This window comes from Schistosoma mansoni, chromosome 6, assembly GCF_000237925.1.
Source record: "Schistosoma mansoni strain Puerto Rico chromosome 6, complete genome".
Classification (NCBI taxonomy): Eukaryota; Metazoa; Platyhelminthes; class Trematoda; order Strigeidida; family Schistosomatidae; genus Schistosoma; species Schistosoma mansoni.
In genome coordinates this window covers 13,449,262-13,467,046 of record NC_031500.1, presented here as the reverse complement: position 1 = coordinate 13,467,046, position 17,785 = coordinate 13,449,262, and the positions used below count along the sequence as shown (strand labels likewise).

At 35.1% G+C, this 17,785-nt stretch overlaps 1 protein-coding gene and 1 non-coding gene across 2 annotated transcripts in view; both read right to left on the bottom strand.

Moving 5' to 3' along the window:
• Positions 1 to 4,192: 4,192 nt before the first annotated feature.
• Positions 4,193 to 4,261, bottom strand: Smp_tRNA_00091_Pseudo_TTG.1.1. Its single transcript has one exon. It is a non-coding gene (tRNA).
• Positions 4,262 to 7,774: 3,513 nt separating this feature from the next.
• Smp_156180 (putative calmodulin) overlaps positions 7,775 to 17,785 on the bottom strand; it is a gene marked incomplete at both ends in the record, with an annotated part of 49,978 nt that continues 39,967 nt past the window's right edge. Inside the window, 4 exons of the mRNA XM_018798326.1 lie at positions 7,775 to 8,116; positions 9,513 to 9,690; positions 12,994 to 13,166; positions 15,769 to 16,012. Coding sequence (XP_018653279.1) covers positions 7,775 to 8,116; positions 9,513 to 9,690; positions 12,994 to 13,166; positions 15,769 to 16,012 — 937 coding nt within the window. The remainder of the gene's footprint in view (positions 8,117 to 9,512; positions 9,691 to 12,993; positions 13,167 to 15,768; positions 16,013 to 17,785) is intronic.

Sequence of the window (17,785 nt, the reverse complement as noted above, 5' to 3'; positions counted from 1 at the left end):
TAATCCTTCTTGGCCTACACCAACAAAATGCATAAGGACAATCATCCCACAATGATACCATGAAAATAATCTCTACCATAGACGCTTGGAATCCGAATTGGTATCAACTATCGTACGATGATGATACGTATTAACACAAGTCCACATCCTTACTGAGGTGGAATTGAAGTGCAATCACGAGTTGGCACTCATCCTCAATCATACAGAGAATCCAGGCCAACTAAGATAGCCACCATCCATCTTTGCTTACAATGCTTGTGAAATAAGGCTATATCGAGGCAGTACGCACAGTATGCATATATGCCAGTAATAGACTGACCGGTTGCCGTCCTAAACATCGATGGGAAGATTCAAACAAACAATACTAATTGAATTTTTACTCTCTCAGAGTTTAAAGATACTCTAGGTTTTTATCATTTATACTCGTTATATGCTGTAGAAATCACTTAATAATGACACGACTTGGATCACATGGGGATACATCATGCTTTTGTAAAGGAGAATAACTTGAATGTGTCTATGATTAGCAAATTAATATCCTAGTGGATAATTGGAGTTTCGAAATTCACAGTGATTTCATGATTCTTAAGATAATTTTGCTTTTGGACTAGTCTGCATGTACGCCTAAACCATGAAAATAGAATATATATGTGGGTTATCAGTATTTGTCTATATATCCCTTGTAAACGGTGCTTGTGTATATTATGACTACTAAGTGAGTATTTCTGAAGTTAAATGCGTGGTTGTATGTAAAAATGCTGAATCAGTTGATGAGGTAATGAGTCTTCGATTGAGTTGGTTGGGATATGTATTACGTATATTCAATCACCGCCTTCGGCATGTAATGTCTGCTAATATGAGAGTTGATTGGAAGAAAGTTAGTGTGGTGAGTGCTACTGGTGTCGACAGATATAATTAGTATGTATGATCAATCGAAAATGGAATGTCTGGTAGCAGAAAGTTAAGAAGGTCGAAGAGAAGAGGACGAGAACAGAGGATGATTGCTGTGCAAACGAAGGAACAATCAAGTCTGGGACAATTGATTGGCATTTTGCAAATGAAGTATTTACTGTAGGATTTTCGGATCTGACTAAACGATTCTGTAATTTCGTATTCACACATTCGGTTGTTCCCACTGATGTTCTCGTTCATTACACTAGAAGTGACTCAACCGGAATGTAGCATGAATCTATGAAGTAATTGATAGCTGCACAATCGTTTTGTTAGGTTCAGACTACTTGGTTGTAGTCGTTACCGTTGGTCGACCAATTAATTATTCACAATGACCCAGATGCATTTACTCATTGTTTCCCATTAGATCTTAAGCTTTGAAAAAGATTGTCTTTCTTGGTCCGTAAATTCATTTTCGGGTCATATTATCTATTGTGAGTATAGACTTGTGGTAATTGTTGAGTTTCGTTGAAATCATGAACCAGTCAATGTTAGACTACCATTGAAAACCTGGGGGGATGTTATCTGTGTCTGCTGTTTTCTACTACTACTGGTACTGTGGCTATCTCCAACATTTTGACATTTGTCTCGATAGTTTTATCTTACTGTGCTAATGTAACATAGTAACTTAAATCGATTCAAGCATGTTCCAATGTCTACGTTGATAATAAATATCTGAGTTTTATGAATTTTGATAGCATAATGTGTAGATGGGGTTGGTCCAAAAATGTGATGTATATGTTCATTACATCTGGAACGACTAGTCTTTTTAAAAATTAAATACTCACTTGTCAAGACATTTTATATGGAAAGTAAGGAAAGTCAAATAAATAAATATGATAATTTGGAATGTAGGAAAGAGAACAATTGTGCTTGTTTAATAATATCCAAGGCCACTGGATTAGTTGATCTGGTTTGTCTCACCATGGCAGTTATAATAGTTCGACAAGTGGTTGCATTTTTAAAGTCCATTTTTGTAGAGCCCTGAGGGTGTTAATATGTTTATTATCCCTATCCTTCTTCTCTGTCGAAATCACGTCTCACAAACTGAAGGCTGTCCTAGAATTAAAAAAACACAGAATGTTGGTCTACAATAGTTTTGCAGGTGTTCTGTGTGAAGACGTAATGTATGCATCTATGACCTAAACTAGAGCAGACTTACTCTTGAATTAACTTTCTGCACATTTTGCACGATACGCTTAGTAGAACGAGAGTCAGTTTTCTAGATGTGATTGGAGGCATATTTGTTCCCTAACAGTTATCTTTTGTTTTATGTAGGCACGTTTTAACGGGGGTCACGATAGCCTCAGGATTGTGTATTCTTATTACACAGAGGTTCTAGTCTAAGTCAGAAAGTCTGTTCAGTGCCACCATAGTTTCTAGTGGTTCATTAACTGAAGCTGATCCATAACGAAAACCATCTCAGCTAATTATTTCTTTTCTGGTTTATATCACAGACCAACGTTAGTTAGACAACTATCGGAAACCAGATGATACTGGACGATTATTTCGCCCCAGTATTAGACTCCTCAGCAATGCATATACCCTGTCCTACCTGGTGTGGAAATCAGAAAATTTAGGTTTGGCAGTGAGCCGACATCCGTTAGTGTACGTTTCTAACTTTAATCAACTAATTATATTGTATAACTATCTTTTAATGCGATTAGTGGGTGACTGCCTCATATACGACACGGTTGATCTCCATTAATTATTGATTCTCATTAGAACTCCACGGGTTGTCTCTCTGACCAAGTCATATAATCATTATTTGTGTAAGGGATTTGTGGGAAATGTTGAATTTTCAATTAAATTAAATTCAACAACCTTTACAAGCCTACTATACTAGTTTTAGGAAGTTCTTTTCGTTATACAGTCAAAAAGTACAACACTATTGTATCAATTCTTACAAGTCAAGTGTTATGTCATATAAATTTTCTATTAACATATAGTCTAACTGTTTGGGGTCCGTGCGACTATTGTAACCCATGGTTGGAAACTCTGGGTGACATGGCTCAGAATCGATCACGATGGCGTAGGTGTGTTATATCCTAGTGAAAGTACGGGTAAATTCGGGAACCTGTTAATGGACTATTATTCTACATATATTCTTGCTGTTTAACTATTGAGTAACTAGATTATGTATATCTATATTCATCTTATGATAAGCTTCATTTTAACCTATGGATTATTATCATACGAATTACTGTTCCTAAATAATAATCAGTTTATTGATTATTGTATCCCACGTTCACAGCCACATTTGGCCTGATCTTGTACAAATATTATTTTCTATTTTATGGTGTGATATGGTCTGTCTGTCTGGTATATAAACCGAGTATGTTTGAAATAAACGATTCGCATAGATTCACATAACAGAAGCTGTCATTAGTGTTCTGGACTCAATTGGAAGGACTAGGAGGACAAGGGACCAATAAGGACGCTAGACTGCTCATACTGGTCGAACGTCATTGATTTGTCACAGTGTTCAGATTAGACAAGTCGTATTTCGATTGGTGGGTAATCCACGTGATAAAAGCGGGACATAAAATCAATAACGAATTGGCATACGTCCTTTCTTTTTATAAAGTCACAACAAGGTGTATACACTCTTTGTCTTCCCTTAAACCATGAGATTAAAATTATTTTATACCTTTCTTTCTACGAACTAATTCTTTCTCCCTGTATCATAACCTGATATGAAATGTCATTTTTATTACCATTGAAGTAACTGCTTTCGGGAATTCGGTGTTCATCTTATTGTGCTAATGAGGTATGGCGACTTGAACCTATGCATATATGTGCCTGGTTCTACATTGTTACTGACTGAATGATTCTATTTTAAATTAATGATCTTATATATTCATTTACTCAGAAGGATATTTACTTAAAACAAGTTACTTCCTTATAAATGAATGGTGTTCAAAAATCATATGAGGTTTTGCACAAGGTGTATTTATTTCACCGACAAATGAACTTCTGTTTATAAAGCTAAATTTGGTTGAATAATATGGATTACATTCACTTGGTATTGTTTGTTTGAATCTTCCCATTGGTGTTTTAGGACTGCAACTGGTCAGTCTCTAATTGGCACATGTGCATACTGTGCGTATTGCCTTGATATAGCCTTAATTCACAAGCATTGTAAGCAAAGATGGATGGTGGCTAGCAGTAGAATCCAGGACGCGCGTTTCGTCCTATTTGGGACTCGTCAGCTGAATGTACCTGCATATCAGAGTTGATTTTCACTCCGGGACTCGAACCCAGTACCTTTCGCTTCAAACGCCATCGCGTTATCCACTCGGCCACTGAGTCCTGATAGCCACTTGCTGGATTACAGTTTCTATTACCACAAATTGATCTCAGCTGAGCAATTTTAGAAAACTAGAGAACCCAGGATGGACGTTCTGATCTACATTTAGACTTCCCAACCTGGCTTATCAGGTTCATTGAAGTTGGGAGTGATATAGTTGTCAATAATAAACTGAAGAATTTAAAAAATTCTGGCTATACAATTGATGAGGATTGTAGAAGACAAGAATGTGAGAATGACCAAATCCCACTACATCATTGCATTAAATATTCTGACGTTGATAGGTGGTGTTATGACAATGATGTAAATGTAATCAGAACAGCATGTGCTACAAAATAATGTTTTACTACCTTAAAGAAAGTGATTTAATGAGATCGCAGCCATGTTATTTTAAGAATTCGTTATAGTAAACCATAACCAATCGGTTAAATTCTGATATAAAAGTGATCTAATCAGAACTAAGGAAACAACTTTTGGGTTATTTTTGAGCTAATTTCAATTATGCATAACCTTTATGTTATGTCCCGCGTGGTCTAGCGGTTAGGACTCCTGGCTCTCACCTTTGTGTTATGTCATATAAAACGAGGAGTAAAATTACGTTTGTTTAATGTTCCGAATGTCTGAAATAATAGCTCTAAGTTAGTTTTTATCAAATAACAAAAATGATAATGTTAAACGATTTAAATGCTCAATTCTTTCTAAGTAGATTATATATTGCACATAAGTCAATTGTATACCGAAATTCTAACCTGAAACCCTTAGTCCTGATCCAAATTGTAGCCGGGATGCCATAGTCCTAAATCTCTAACTCTAAACCTTTAATTGTAACTGTTATATGAGAATGGAAAATAACCGAATGGTAACTTCTATGAATTATTTATAGACTGTTATTATGTATATTATTATACAACTACTAAGTAACTATATCATATGTATATTCATATTCTTTTTGTTATAAGCTTCCATTTGACCTGTTGACTACTATTATATGATTTATCGTTCTTAAATTATCCCCATTCTATTAGTTACAGTCTCTCACATTCACAGTCACTTTCGGCTTGATCGTATGTAATTGTTAGCGTGATGCGGCCTAATCCGCCTGTATATAAACTGAGTATGTCTGAAATACATGATTGATACAGTGGAATATAAGATTGTGTTCTGAACTCAAACGGACAGGGCTAGGCGAGAAGAACCGATAAGGATTCAGAGTTGACTCTGGGCTGCTCGTACTGGTTAACGCGTCGTTGGCCTGGCACAGTGCCATGGTCATATAGGTCGATGATCTAATTGGCGACTCAGTCACGTGATAATTACTAGGGCATAGGAACATGACAAATACTAACCAATGAAATGGTGTGGTAATCCAAATGATAGTTGATGAAATATTCTTAAAAGTCGAGTTATATTGTTAAGATCATTTGTATGGCCAGCCGACCTTACATTTTGTTGTTTACCTATAGGATTACAGATATATATAGCCTTTTCTGGAGTGAATTTTCACTCACTATTTGAAAAAATTAAATTATGAACTGAACTGACGAATACGAAGTAAGACGCAAAGCCAGTCCCAGATTTCATTGGTAGATACAATCCAAATGATTTCAAGCTCATATTGTTACTCTGATAAAACTTGGTGAGTATTGAGCAAAGTTGAACTTTCGGGACTGTTCTACTGGAAATTATTGTTTATATTTTTACTATATTGAGGACTAATAATGGCTCAGAGTTGACTCTAAGGTTCTCGTGTTGGTTAACGCATTGCTGATTTAACACAGGGACAAGTTCATATAATTCGGTCCTCTGATTGGTGATTTGTCACATGATATTTTACGGGTCATATGACATACAGTTGACCTTAATTTGTTAACCAGGAACAAAGCGACAACTCCAAAACATCTGTTTATGTATCAGAAGGGGGGTTTTTGTGGATATTTCAGTATTTTCATAGTTGAAATCATGAATCAATTGAAGCTAGACCACCATGGAAACCTGAGGAGTCCCATAATAGGACGAAACGGCCGTCCAGTGCTTCCATATTTTTCCATGGTGGTCTAGCTTCAATTGACTCATGTTTTCAACTATGAAAATATCTGTTTATGTATCTATAATAGTTCAAGAAGACAGATAATCTATATCCATTTGAACAAATACGTCATTTTTTCACCTTAAAAACAGAACAATATGTAGAAGATTTCATCCAATAGATTTCCATTTAGAAACTCTGTTTTCTGATTATGTAACAACTGGCTAAAAAATTTATTAGAGCTATTTTAAACTTATCCCTATATTGTGTTCCATACAATCAATTTTTCATCATAAAATAATGTTTAATTAATTAGTGTGTGAGATATCAATTCGCAGAAGACATTGGTGAATGGTTGCTCAACTTCGTGGATTGGTTGAAGTTAGACATCAACACCGTTGGATGCCGGCCGGCTCAGTAGTCTAGGGGCAAAGCACTCGCGCGCGAGACTTGTAGTTCCTGGGTTGGGATCTCGTGAGGCGGGATCGTGTATGCGCACTGCTGAGGAGTCCCACAATAGAACGAAACGGCCATCCAGTGTTTCCAGGTTTTCCATGATGGTCTAGCTTCAATTGACTCATGATTTCAACGATATATAATTTGTGTACCCTTAAGTAAACTTGTACATTATTTTATTTATTACTTACTCCCGCGCGCTATGCTGACTAGTGTTGGCAATGGTTGGAATAGAGTTAGAGGCGGCCAAACCAAAACGTGTCATCAGAGCCTGAAGTCACTAACTTCTAGTCTGAGCCATTTTGGCAAATGCAGACTACTTAGTTGGGGTCCGTGCGACTATCGTAACCAATGGTTGGAGACTCTGTATGACATGGCTCAGAATCGATCACAATGGCGTAGGTGTATACACTCTGTCTTCTTTTAAACCTTGAGATTAAAATTGCTTCATATATGTCTTTCTTCCTATACTATATCCTTATATACAATCTTTTATATAGTACAACCACTAAATTAACTACTTCTATGAATCCGGTGTTCATCTTGTTGTGCTAACGAGGTATGGAAACTTGGACCGGTGCATATATATGCCTGGTCCTACGTTGTAGCTGACTGACTGACTGACTTACTCACTTACTTCAGCCAGTTACCTCTCATGGAGGAGAATATCACAACAATAAGAATATATTACATTTACATTTTATTTTTCCTTGAAATAATTTATACTATATTTTTTAAAATATTATCCGAATTATTATTTAAGATTATCACAGTTAAAATATAAAAAAAAGAAAAAAAAAGAAAAAAGAAAAAAAAAGAACAATTTTCAACCAACACCACCTCAATCGATAAAAAGAGTCCATTAAATTTAATGAACCAATCAGATTGGACATAAATATCATAGAAATCTATAAATAGTTCTTCCAAAAAATAATTTTCTATTTACTAATCATCAATCATAGAAGTCAGTTACTAACCATAATATAACAAAGATAAAGATATTACTAATATAATCTCATATATATACTACTTTAATTCATATTCAAATGATCTCCTTGATTATCTATTTGTTTATTATTATGTTCATTCACATTTGAGCAGTTCTCTTCTACTTTTTGTAACTTACTTAAATATTTTCTTTCATAATGATTAATTATAGATTGTGTATCTTCAATTAAACGTTTATATGGTAAAGTACCAGATATATTAGGATCAAGTGTTGTTAATAATTGATAAACTTGTTCATCTGTTAAATGTACACCAGTACCATATTGATATAATTCTCTAAATATTGGAGCATCTAAACGACCACAATTTGTTTTATCAGCTTTTTGCATTGATCGAAGCATATTATTCCAATTTAATTGAGAAATCTAAATTATAAAAAAATAGATGAGATCAAAATGAATTAATTTGATTGTTATCCCTGTACGAATATTAACTGTGATATATTTTCTACATTGAATATCTTTAATACCAACTTTTTAGGTTCTTAGTCACTTGAACCACACATAAGTTGAAAATACTATTTAAAGGCAAACGTCATCGCGTTATCCATGCATTTTGAAGCGAAAGGTACTAGGTTCGAGTCCCAAAGTGAACATCAACTCTGAGATGTAGGTACATCCAGTTGACCAGTCCCAAATAGGACGAAACGCGCATCCTAAATTTCATTGCCAGCCACTATCCATCTTTGTTTACTATTTAAAAGGTTAGTTAATATAGAGAAAACAAAGAAATTCATAGAATTGTAGAGGACCTTAATGTCTTAGGAGTATCGAGAAATGCAGTCAAAATTAGTGTAGATTTTAACAATCACTCAATCAAATTATCAATTATTGTCCAGTGTTCGCATCACTGATTTATCAACTCACCTATTATTCTCTGAACCATAGTTTATTGTGGCAAAAACTGATTGAATAACGTGGTATGTAATATATATATGTCACATGGTCATTTGTATTCTACTGTGACAGAAGGGATCTTTAGTGAAAGTATTGTATCAGGATGAATTTAGGATAAGAGCAGCTAGTTTCTGGACAATCAGAAAATAACCATTATGGAAAGGGAAACGATTATACTTCCAAATACATACAGATTTTTCATGTGTAATAAATCTATCAAAGCTTTCTACAGGTTACCCTGCGTATAAGTCAAGAAGCAACTACATAGAAACTCATTTTTATGGATGTAGAATTTCGGGATAGAGTTTGGAGTTAGAGTTTTTATCACTAAGTGATGTCAGCTATAATGTAAAGTGTTTTGTAGGCGTATGAATAAATAAATTTAGTTAGTTTGTTTATAAAATAAATTGCCAACAGCCTAATGGTTGCTTTTTAAGGTCAATGATTAAAGATCAGGATTTAGGGATATATCTGTAAATCAATACTGTACTGTCGATTCGTCTGTTATGTGCAATCTACAAAGATAGAATTGAATACTTGGAACGTTTAACACTATCATTCGTACTTTATGGTGGAGAAAAATAATCTCTCATTATCATTGAATACGTTTATGGATTTCGCACAAAACTTAAAAGTTACATTCTCGATTCTGGCTGATTCATCCCTATATGCCATAATTTTGCCTGAATTATCTTTCTGGAGGCTGAAAAGATATGTGGTGGAAGATAAGAATTATTCATTTTCAATTTACTGCAAAAATTCGGGAGTAATTTTTTTTTAATTGTGATTGGCTTTTACCAAAAGATCTTAATTATTTCAGCTATAATTAACAATCTATGATCCATCAAAATAAAGAACAACTTACTGGTACTTTTGGTCGAACTTCATTTAATATTGGTAGTAAAGATGATTTGAATTTGTTCACTTCTTCTACACCAAGTATCTTGTTTGCTAAGTTATGTATAACCGGTTTATTATGTATTAAGTCTGATTTAAGCAAACGATTTCTTATGAAAGGTTGTAATAAGGCAAGATATGATATCCTAAATTGGAAAAAGAAACGCACACATGTACATACCCTATAAGTAAGTAATTGTTACATTTCAGATGTAAATGAATAAGGAATATGTATTTTTATATAGTTGAGATTATGAGGCAGTTGAAGATAGACTACCATGGAAAACCTGGAAGCATTGGATGGCTGTTTCGTCCTATTGTGGGAGTCCTCTGTAGTGCGCATCCACGAGATTCGAACCCAGGATCTATCAGTCTCGCGCGCGAGCACTTTACCTCTAGACCACTGAGCTGGCCGGCATCCAACGGCGTTAATGTCTAACTTCAATCCATCCATTATGTATTTGTTTTATTTTAAAAAAAACAAACATTGTAGTTAATTGGAATATTATCAATTGATATATGAATTGATCTCTTATTTTTGTTACAAATGTACCAATTTTCCATAAACAGAAATTTCGCGCCCACCTCCATGTTCATTAAATTTATTTCACATACCTGATACGATACATGTATTACTTCTCTTCTGAATTGTTAATCACAATGGTAAAAGATATGATTGATGATTAGGGAAAACGTTATTATTTTTGATTCGTGATATTGGTTACTATTCAATAATCGATTTTTATGAATATTTATGTCATATAAGTTAGTTAGTTACTGATTTTATAGTTCAATGGTAACATTTATGATTGTGATATTAAGTAAAAATTTTTTATATATAGTTGAAATCATGAGCCAATTGAAGCTAGACCACCGTGGAAAACCTGGAAGCACTGGATGGCCGTTCCATCAGGTCTGTTGGGAGATATCAACTCACTGAAGATATTGCTGAAATGGTTCCTCAACTTCGTGGATTGCTTGAAGTTAGACATTAACACCGTCGGATACCGGCTGGCTCAGTGGTCTAGTGGTTAAGTGCACTGGCGCGAGACTAGTAGGTCTTGGGTTGGAATCTCGCGAGTCGGGATGGTGGATGTGCACTGGTAAGGAGTCCCACAATAGGACGAAACGGCCGTCCAGTGCTTCCAGATTTTCCATGATGGTCTAGCTTCAATTCACTCATGATTTCAACTATATATAAAAAATTAATAAAATCTCCACATAAACCCCCATATTATGTAAAAGCTAGTTAATGAGACATACGTAACACATAACATGACATGTAGATTAGTTCATGTTGTCTCACCATATCAATACAACGAGATGAGTCTATCAAAACAAATACCAGAATATTAAAGTGATAGCAGTGAAAAAGATTAGGTTTTGATAGTATAATTTGAGAAGAAAGAGTGGATTAGTGGAATAAAAAATGTAATATAATTTTAAAACTTAAAAACTAGGGGAGGACAAACAGTGAATCCACTTATACTTTTGCAACCGATTTTGAACAGTCACAGTACTTTACCAGACAATAACCAGATAGTCAATCCGTCAGTAGGATCCAGTCCAACTGACAATGATTTCATAGACTGATTCCATATCTTGGTTTGGGAGTCTTTTTTTTTAATTTACTCATACCTCAGTTAACATAGCACGTCGAAGTAAGTGATGGATTGGTATACTTAAATCAATGTTCTAATCACGTCAGTTGTCGAGCACTCATCAACCGACTTTTGATCTTTACTTAGTACCCTGCGTAAATGTATATCAACTCATGAGATGATGGTAGGGATTTGCAACTCACAGGGTGGATTTTAGACATATTCTTTTCTCTGAGATGCGTTATATGATTATGAATGTTTCGTTATCTTGCTAGATAGTGTAATCATCACCGGAAAAATAAAAACGAAATACACTACTTAACCTTGTTTTTACAACTGGAAAACTGTATGATCCTGTCGATATCGGATTTGATTGGTTGTTATCCATAATTGTACTGTCACTGTTCACATATTTATTTTGAAAACTTTCTTACCTGGCCTACTTCCTAACTTTGAAGTTAATTATCATTTTCCACATTAGATGATAGATTGAGTTTTATTTATTTATTTAAACACATAAATATTGGTACAAAAAGCACCAGATAAATATTCGCCACACAAATCTCATTTGATTTGTGTGAGGACTATGATACTGCCCAGGTGCCCAGACCGAAACAGGTGGTTTCCTTAGGGGGGGGGGTCACACCCGGAGCCTTTGACCTAAAGGTCTGATCCACAAGGTAGTGGAGCATCGTAAGGAGATGCAGTCCCATGGTAGCCAGTGACCAACGATTGATTCATACGCCATTTGTTCCCTCAGGATACTGGAGCCCATGTGTAACATTGGTTTTGAATCAGGGTTTTCCAACTCCCCTGGGTGTACTTTCGGTGTTCACCGACCCGGTTAAAGCGTCGGATATTCGGTTTTCACCCTCTCAATTTCGTAAACAACACTCTGGTGCGAGAAGGCAGTGAGTAGGACTTCTCTGGCAGAGGCTGTATTACGCGTGACCATGTGAGAGTATTTCCGTCATACCAGGGCATTTGAGGGCAACATGTCTGTTAATTACTTATTGAACAGAATAGTAGACCTCTAAAATATCTCCTCAATTTTCCTTGTATTTCACCTGTCTAAAAAATTGAACGTATCCATCATGACTACCCATATGTATTGATTTTAGCACATATGCATCGGGACACTGAACAGCATAATTATGGACAACGAACTGTCACATTCTAGCTCCCGAATACCCTAGTACGGCCGAGAGTGGGGAGAGTCCGCTCTCCCTCTCGAAATGCTCTCACAAGGTCGCGCGTATATAGCCTCTGTCAGGGAAGTCCTACTCACTGCCTTCTCGTGCCGGGTATGTTGTTTACGAAATTGAGAGGATGAAAAGTGAATGTCCGGCGCTTTAACTAGGTTGGTGGATGTTGAGTGTCCACCTGGGGGAGTTGAAAAACCCTGATTCCAAACCAATGGTGCACATGGGCTCCAGTATCCTGAAGGAATCGTTGGTCACCGGCAATCATGGGACTGCATCTCCTCAAGACGCTTCACTGCCTTGTGGATCAGACCTTTAGGTCAAAGGCTCCGGGTGTGACCCCCACTAAGAAAACCAACTGCTTCATTTTGGTCACCTGGGCAGTGTCACAGCCCTCACACAAATCAAACGAGATTTGTGAGGCGCATATTGTATCTGGTGCTTCCTTGTACCAATATTTATGTGTTTAAATAAATAAATAAAACAACAGAGAAAACCGTTAATCACTCGTAAGTGAATTCTATTGACTGATGATTTTGTTGTCTAGAAAGAAGATAACAGCTGTTTGATTAAACTATCTAGCTCATAAAGCAGAACACATATCGTCATTGAAAATCAGATTGTTTAAAAAGCAACTGAGACTTACTTTCCATCTTTATGTATATCAAACTTTTCAATTAAATCATCTATTTCTCTGTCAGATACTTGTAAACATAATTCTATTAATATATCATTCAATTGTTTAGGTGTTATAAATCCAGTTCCTTTAGGATCCATTTCAATAAATTCTTTATATAAACGATCGAACATAAAATCTATCTAATGAAAAAAGATTTGCAAAACAATAATAATAATAATAAGACGAGAGTTTACTGTTCATTCAGGAAGATTTCCTACAAAGTAAAAAGCAGGTTACAGTCCAAGATGTGACTCGAAGGCATAGAAAGTTAAATATACTGTCATTATTAAATATTTGACTTATCCGGTTAGTAATATTCAGGACTGAATTTTTGACCAGTCATTTTCAGAGAATTGCTTTTATATGACAATTCTGTCACAAGTTATTTAGAATAGCTGGATCGTGGATATGAGTGGAGTCCATGACACTTATTTCACTCTTTTTTGGAATCGTCAACTGAATGTACCTGTATGTGGTGTTTATATGAACCAATGATTCCTTTGTATTGATGACTGTTTTCATTTTGAATTCCAAATACAATACATTCGTTCGTGTTTATCTAATACTTCTTGATTAAATTGCGTTGTTTCTGGGATTACTAGTTTATACTATACTTCAAATACTCTTAAATATCATACTATATCACCACGTTGATCTCACACGCGGACTCGAACCCAGTAATTTTTGCTAAAAAATACCAATGCTTTATCCTCGATATTGAAGAAATCCACATAGGATGTACAAACGCTAACAAACACTGGTCAAAATTTGGTTCCGATATTCAAAAACGGAACAATACAGACCTTTAATAATAATGATACAGAAACTATACCCATCGGAAAGGTTAATTGCCATCTAGACTCAATAGCTAAGGAGATAACGCATTAGGCGTTTGAAGCGAAAGGTACTGGGTTTGAGACCCAAAGTGAATATCAACACAGATTTAGATACGTCCAGCTGACGAGTTACAAATGGATCGAAAAGGACTAATCACAAGCCATATATTCTAAATAGAAAGTAGAATATTTTAGCATTATATACTACTCCCTAAGTTTTTAAAGTTTCGTTTTATAAAAGCAAGAACAATGATTTATATCGAAAATAAATATTTCACTTTTGAGCTAAAAATAAATATCAACCCTATACTTGTCAAGTTTGTGAACGGGAAGATGGCAAGGCATTGTATTATAGCTGATGTCGGTTCATGTTGAAAAGCTTGACCCTAATTTGTAAACCTAACTCAAAACTCCAATTTTACTCTCAATATGTAACTCTAACCTTTTAGCATTATAACTGGTATCCGTTGGTGAAGAAAACTCTATAGGGTGATAATCCTAACTAACAACATCAACCCGACTCCTAATATGTATGTGTATATGAAAACTTGCCCTTTTTTGTTAACTACTTTGGATCGTCTGACTTTTGAGGGTTGATTATCACAATCAAAGGTGATATTCCACTGTTATTTTACTACATTGTATTGTTAATTGTTTTATAACTAGGGCAGGATTTCCTGAATGGCTGGTAAGTCAATGAATGTCGTTAGTCCAGTACAATTTTACCTAAGTATATTAAAATAAGTAAAGACAAGATTCTAGGAAATAAAATGTCAGAAGTTGCGTAATCATGACTGTAAGAAGGTTTAGATTAACGGAGTAAGATGAATGAGTGAATGTCAGAAATGAGTCTATATTGTGGAAAATAAATTCATGACTGAGACCATGAAATAAAATGCCATACTGTCAAATGTTTGAAACCGAAATCCCGGCGTCTGTTAGTGGTATCCTGTTGAGCTCATAAGTCCAGTTTAGGCATTTTTATAGAGATACTTTTAAAAAAACACACAACAAAGTTGTTTGCTGATTATCTTGGTGAGTTTCGTGTGCTATTGAGGTATGGCAACTTGGACCGATGCATATATGTGCCTGGTCCTACTTTGTAGCTGACTGACTGACTTGGAGGATTTTGCAATGTTAACGTCATATTCATTATCAAGTAGATGACATGGAGTCACAGTGTTGAAAACATTTTAGACTTTTAGTGTCAATTGCTGTGGGATTAAGTTATCTTTTGACAATGTTGTAAGGATACTTTGAAAGTATTGATGTGTAGATATTGTGTATATATACATATATACATAGAATTGATGGAATGTGGCTAGCAATGGAATCCACGGTATGCGTCTCATCTTGTTTAGGACACGCCAACCGGATGTATCTGCGTTCCAGCGTTGATATTCACTCTGGGACACAGACATAGCGCCTTTCGCTCCAAACATTTAGTTACTGAGATTGGATAGCCACTCACCTGTGTAGCGAGTATGAATTTTAACCCTTAATTAATTGTCCCACTTTTCATGCTTGTACTAAAATTTAATAATGAATTCTGGTTTGAACTCAGTAACTAAGTGGATGACATATTAAGCGTTTGAAGTGAAAGATACTAGGTTTGAGTCCCGGAGCGGATATTAACTGTGGAATGCAGTCGCATCCTGTTGACGAGTCTTAAATAAGACGAGACGGGCTTCATTTATTGCATCGCTAGCTACATCCCATCTGTTCAATGTAAACAGAATATCATTAGTTTTCATCTCTGTAACGAAACAAACTTTCATTGATGCCCTAAACACCTGTCACTTTTTAGTTATAATAATCTATATACTACTGACATCACTTAACTGTAACTCAAAATGAAATAATAAACATTTTATCAAAAGTCAAAATATATATAACCAGCGATTACTTTTGCACGTAATGAATCCTTTATTAAACAAGTGACACCATTCAGTTTATTTGAACATGGCATTAAATCAGCATCACCTAGACGCGGAGGTACAAACTTAGCATTTGGATATGCAGCTTCTGATTTTCGGTAAAGAAAATGTCGCATAAATTCATGAAATGATAAGCAATGTTTTTGATCAACAAAAAATTCTGGCCATAATCTTCTTATTTCACCACGCGTTATTTCCGGTCGAATATTGGAACTGTTAAATAGAAAAGGATTAAAATGGGATGGTAGAGAATGTAGCAATAGGAGTAGGAAAAAATATATTATTGTAGTAAACAAACAGTGAGCGTGTTTATAAAAATGTGACAGCTATAACTAATACCATATTGGAACTCGTTGTAGTTTAAGTATCTTCAGTTATATTCGACTGAGTGTTATTACTGAGTTCACAGTGATAGATCAATCTCCGTTCATATGATTTAAATGTATGTACTTAATACAACGGGGATAAACTATGTGTGTATCTGGACTTGAGACTGACATCATGGACTGATAGGAATAGAATAATCGAGTCATGATTACTCTTGATGTTGTTGACACAAAAGGAATTAATACAGCACTACTAAAGATCGTTCATTGGTCTGTTTATGTATATGATAATAAGATAAGACTTTTTCCAAGAGTTCTGTAAATAGGTGTTAAATACTTGAAATAAGTCAGTTACCACATGCAGATTAATATACTTGGGTTTAAGTTACAATTTTTACACTTAAAGGTTGTCGATACTTTTTACCTTGACTGGAACAAATGGGTCATGGTTAGAATCTATTATCTAAGTGTTCTAAAAATTGAATCCATCGAACACTAAATCATCTATCCTGTTTCTCAGTAAATGATTTGATGACAACATCCCAAAATGATTTATACTTCTTACTAGTTGTTTAAAAAACCAGAAAGAAATTGAACATTTGAGTTTCTTCCTCTCCAAGTTACTATTAATTAAAAGTTACTGCTTCACAATTTATTTTTAATCAACCTCATGAACACTAGCTTATCAGCCGACTGAAGATGATGGTACGATGTTTGCTAGCTTAGAGGTATTAGGTTGGGAGGAAGTTAAATGAGTTCAGATCAAGATATGACATCTATCCATTAGGTAACTGACTGCTGGAGCGAACTTGGTTGTGGTCTGTGCGATAACCGCAATCAGTGGTTGAAGACGTTGGTTGAGATGGATGAGAATTGGCTGCAATGACGTAAATGCATTCATTCTTTATCTTCTCTTAGACCTTATGTCCTAAAATTATCTTATACATTTGTATTCCGCTGATTTATTCTTTCTTTTCGAACCAGATTGTTTGCTCTTGAACTTTTATAACATTACTGGTATTATTACTACTTCTACTATTCTGATACTTGTGTTAATTGGTTCTACTTTGCTTATGATTGACTAACTGACTGATGACTAAAATAAAAATTGATAACAACTTCTCTATATTGTTTGTTTAATGACAGTTAGTTTAGCTGAGAGGTTGAAAATGCAATGTCAAACTCATAGGATGGGAATCAATTGTCAAAAATCTCATTTATCAATAAGGATTAATAAGTTTCTATGTTCGCAATATTATGAAATCACTTTGGTACCGGCGTAAACCAGTAACACAATAACAGAACGAATCTGAGCTATTCCTCTACGCCTCAGCCTCACTGACTAGATAACGAAGACCAGAGTCAGCAGGGAATATATATAATTCCATTAGCAGCTTGGAAGAATGAATAACAAGTACTCAACTTATGTAAAATATATTCAATACAAAAATGTCTTAGTAAAGCGTCACAAAATGGCATATTAAAAGAGAAAACGAACTAATGACGTTTAAGTTCCTTCCATGTGAGAAACATAAAGTGTAGGTAATAACGGGCGCTTTTAGCCTAAAGATGAGAAATTACACAGTCAAATTAAGAAAAAAAATTAACTAAATGATTCCTGGGAATCCAGCAATGTCGACACAAATATACAACCTCCATT